Source organism: Passer montanus, unplaced genomic scaffold (assembly GCF_014805655.1).
Source record: "Passer montanus isolate IOZ18808 unplaced genomic scaffold, ASM1480565v1 scaffold1933, whole genome shotgun sequence".
NCBI lineage: Eukaryota > Metazoa > Chordata > Aves > Passeriformes > Passeridae > Passer > Passer montanus.
In genome coordinates this window covers 1-2,942 of record NW_024366518.1, presented here as the reverse complement: position 1 = coordinate 2,942, position 2,942 = coordinate 1, and the positions used below count along the sequence as shown (strand labels likewise).

General features: G+C 68.5%; 1 protein-coding gene across 1 annotated transcript; it reads left to right on the top strand.

Moving 5' to 3' along the window:
* Positions 1-30: 30 nt before the first annotated feature.
* LOC120500954 (zinc finger protein 628-like) lies at positions 31-2,921 on the top strand (the record flags this gene model as incomplete). Its single annotated transcript, XM_039706529.1, has 3 exons — positions 31-92; positions 1,718-2,536; positions 2,640-2,921. Coding segments are annotated over exons 2-3 (1,093 nt in total), but the record flags the coding sequence as incomplete, so codon positions are not given.
* Between the last annotated feature and the right edge of the window lie 21 nt (positions 2,922-2,942).

The window sequence follows — 2,942 nt, the reverse complement described above, 5'->3', positions numbered from 1 at the left end:
CGGCGGCGGCGGCGCCGGGCCCGGTTCTACCCCGGTTCTACCCCGGTCCTGGCCCGGCCCCGGCCCCGGCGGAGCCCCCGCGAGCCCCGCAGGTGAGCGGGGAGCGCGGCAGGAGGAGGAGGAAGAGGAGGAGGAAGCGGCGGGGCCGCGGCGGCGGCGCCTGCGCGGGGCGGGCCTGGAGGGGCTGAGGGGAAAGGGGCGGGGCCTGAGGGCGGTGAGGGGCGGGGCCTATAGGGAGAGGCGGGGCTTACTGCGGCTTAGTCACGCCCTCGGTTTGGCCACGCCCCCGTGTTGGGGCTGAGTTCTCACCTGTCCCCTCCATGTTGGGTCTGGGGTCTCACCTGCACACCTGGGCTGGGGCTGGGGTCTCACCTGTCCCCCCCGGGTCAGGTTTGGGGTCTCACCTAGCCCCATGTTTTGGGTCTGGGGTCTCACCTGCACACCTGGGATGGGGCTAGGGTCTCACCTGTCCCCCCCGGTCGGGTTTGGGGTCTCACCTATCCCCATGTTTTGGGTCTGGGGTCTCACCTGCACACCTGGGCTGGGGCTGGGGTCTCACCTGTTCCCCCATGTCGGGTTTGGGGTCCCACCTGCACATCTGGCATGGGGCTGGGGTCTCACCTGTCCCCCCGTGTCGGGTTTGGGGTCTCACCTATCCCCATGTTTTGGGTCTGGGGTCTCACCTGTCCCCCCAGGTCGGGTTTGGGGTCTCACCTAGCCCCGTGTTTTGGGTCTGGGGTCTCACCTCTTCCCTCAGGTCAGGTTTGGGGTCCTGCCTGCACACCTGGCATGGGCTGGGGTCTCACCTGTCCCCCCATGTCGGGTTTGGGGTCTCACCTGTGTCTGTGTCTCACGTCTGGGGTCTCACCTGCCCACCTGTGCTGGGACTGGGGTCTCACCTGCCTCCCATGTTTCACATCTGGGCTCTCACCTGTCCCCGTGTTTTGGGTTTGGGCTCTCACCTGAGCCAGGTGCGGCTCTCACCTGTCCCAGCTCTGGGCTCTCACCTGTGTCTGTGTCTCATGTGTGGTCTCTCACCTGTGCCTGTGTCCCCTTGGTCTGGGGGTCTCACCTGCTCCCTCAGGGCTGAGCCTGCTGGGATCTCACCTGTGTCAGGTCTGAGGTCTCACCTGTGTCAGGTCTGAGGTCTCACCTGTCCCCTATGTTTCATGTCTGGGCTGTCACTTGTCCCAGGTCCAGCCTCTTACCTGTCCCAGTTCTGGGCTCTCACCTGTCCCCATGTTTAATATCTGGGCTCTCACCTGTCCCAGGTCTGGGCTCTCACCTGTGTCAGGTGCAGACTCTCACCTGTCTCCATGTTTAATATTGGAGCTCTGACCTGTGTCAGGTCTGTGCTCTCACATGTTCCAGGCCTGTGCTCTCACCTGTCCCAGGTCTGGGCTCTCACCTGTCCCAGGTCTGTGCTCTCACCTGTCCCAGGTCTGGGCTCTCACCTGTCCCAGGTCTGGGCTCTCACCTGTGTCAGGTCTGGGCTCTCACCTGTCTCAGGTACAGGCTCTCACTTGTCCCCATATTTAATATCCGGCTCTCACCTGTCCCAGGTCTGGGCTCTCACCTGTGTCAGGTCTGGGCTCTCACCTGTCTCAGGTACAGGCTCTCACTTGTCCCCATATTTAATATCCGGCTCTCACCTGTCCCAGGTCTGTGCTCTCACCTGTCCCAGGTGAGGCTCTCACCTGCGGCCGTGTCCCCGCAGGTGCGGCCATGGCGGGCGCGGCGCCGCCCGCAGGTGGCCCCGAGCAGCCCTTCACCTGCCGGGAGTGCGGCAAATCCTTCCGCTGGTCCTCGCGCCTGGCGCACCACCTGCGCAGCCACACAGGTGAGCGCCCCTACAAGTGCCCCGAGTGCCCCAAGGCCTTCAAGGGCTCCTCCGCCCTCCTCTACCACCTGCGGGGCCACACAGGTGAGCGCCCCTACACCTGCGCCACCTGCGGCAAGGGCTTCAAGCGCTCCTCGCTGCTGCAGACGCACCTGCGCGTGCACACGGGGCTGCGCGCCTTCCGCTGCGCCCAGTGCGGCCTCACCTTCAAGTGGGCGTCGCACTACCAGTACCACCTGCGGCAGCACTCAGGTGAGCGGCCCTACCGCTGCCCCACCTGCCCCAAGGCCTTCAAGAACTCCTCCAGCCTGCGGCGGCACCGCCACACCCACACGGGTGAGCGGCCGCACACCTGCGCCACCTGCGGCAAGGGCTTCGCCCAGGCCGCCAACCTGCGGCAGCACCTGCGGGTGCACACGGGCGAGCGGCCGTACACCTGTGCTACCTGCGGGAAGAGCTTCACGCACTCGTCCAACCTGCACCTGCACCGGCGCACGCACGGCGCCGCCCCGCAGTGCCCCGCCTGCGCCGCGCCCTTGGCCTCGCACACCTGCCCGCAGCGGCACCTGCAGGGCCCCGCCCCGCCCGCCGCCGCCTCACCTGAGCCGCTCTGGAGGCCGCTGGGGCTCACCTGCGCCGAGCAAGAGGTGACGGTGACAGCGGCCCCGGCCCCGCCCCACCGCTGCCTCACCTGCGGCAAGAGCTTCAACGCAGCGGCACCTGCAGGGCCCCGCCCCGCCCGCCGCCGCCTCACCTGAGCCGCTCTGGAGGCCGCTGGGGCTCACCTGCGCCGAGCAAGAGGTGACGGTGACAGCGGCCCCGGCCCCGCCCCACCGCTGCCTCACCTGCGGCAAGAGCTTCAAGAACGGCGCGGGGCTGGCGCGACACCTGCCCGGCCACGAGCGGCCCAGGTGCGCCGCGGCGCCCAGAGCCCCGCCCCGCCTGGCCGCACCCCCGCCAGGTGAACCCGCCGCCGCCGCCGAGCCGCCGGCCCCGCCCGAGCGGCCGTACAGGTGCGGCGAGTGCGGCAAGGCCTTCAAGGGCTCCTCGGGGCTGCGCTACCACCTGCGCGACCACACAGGTGAGCGCCCCTACACCTGCG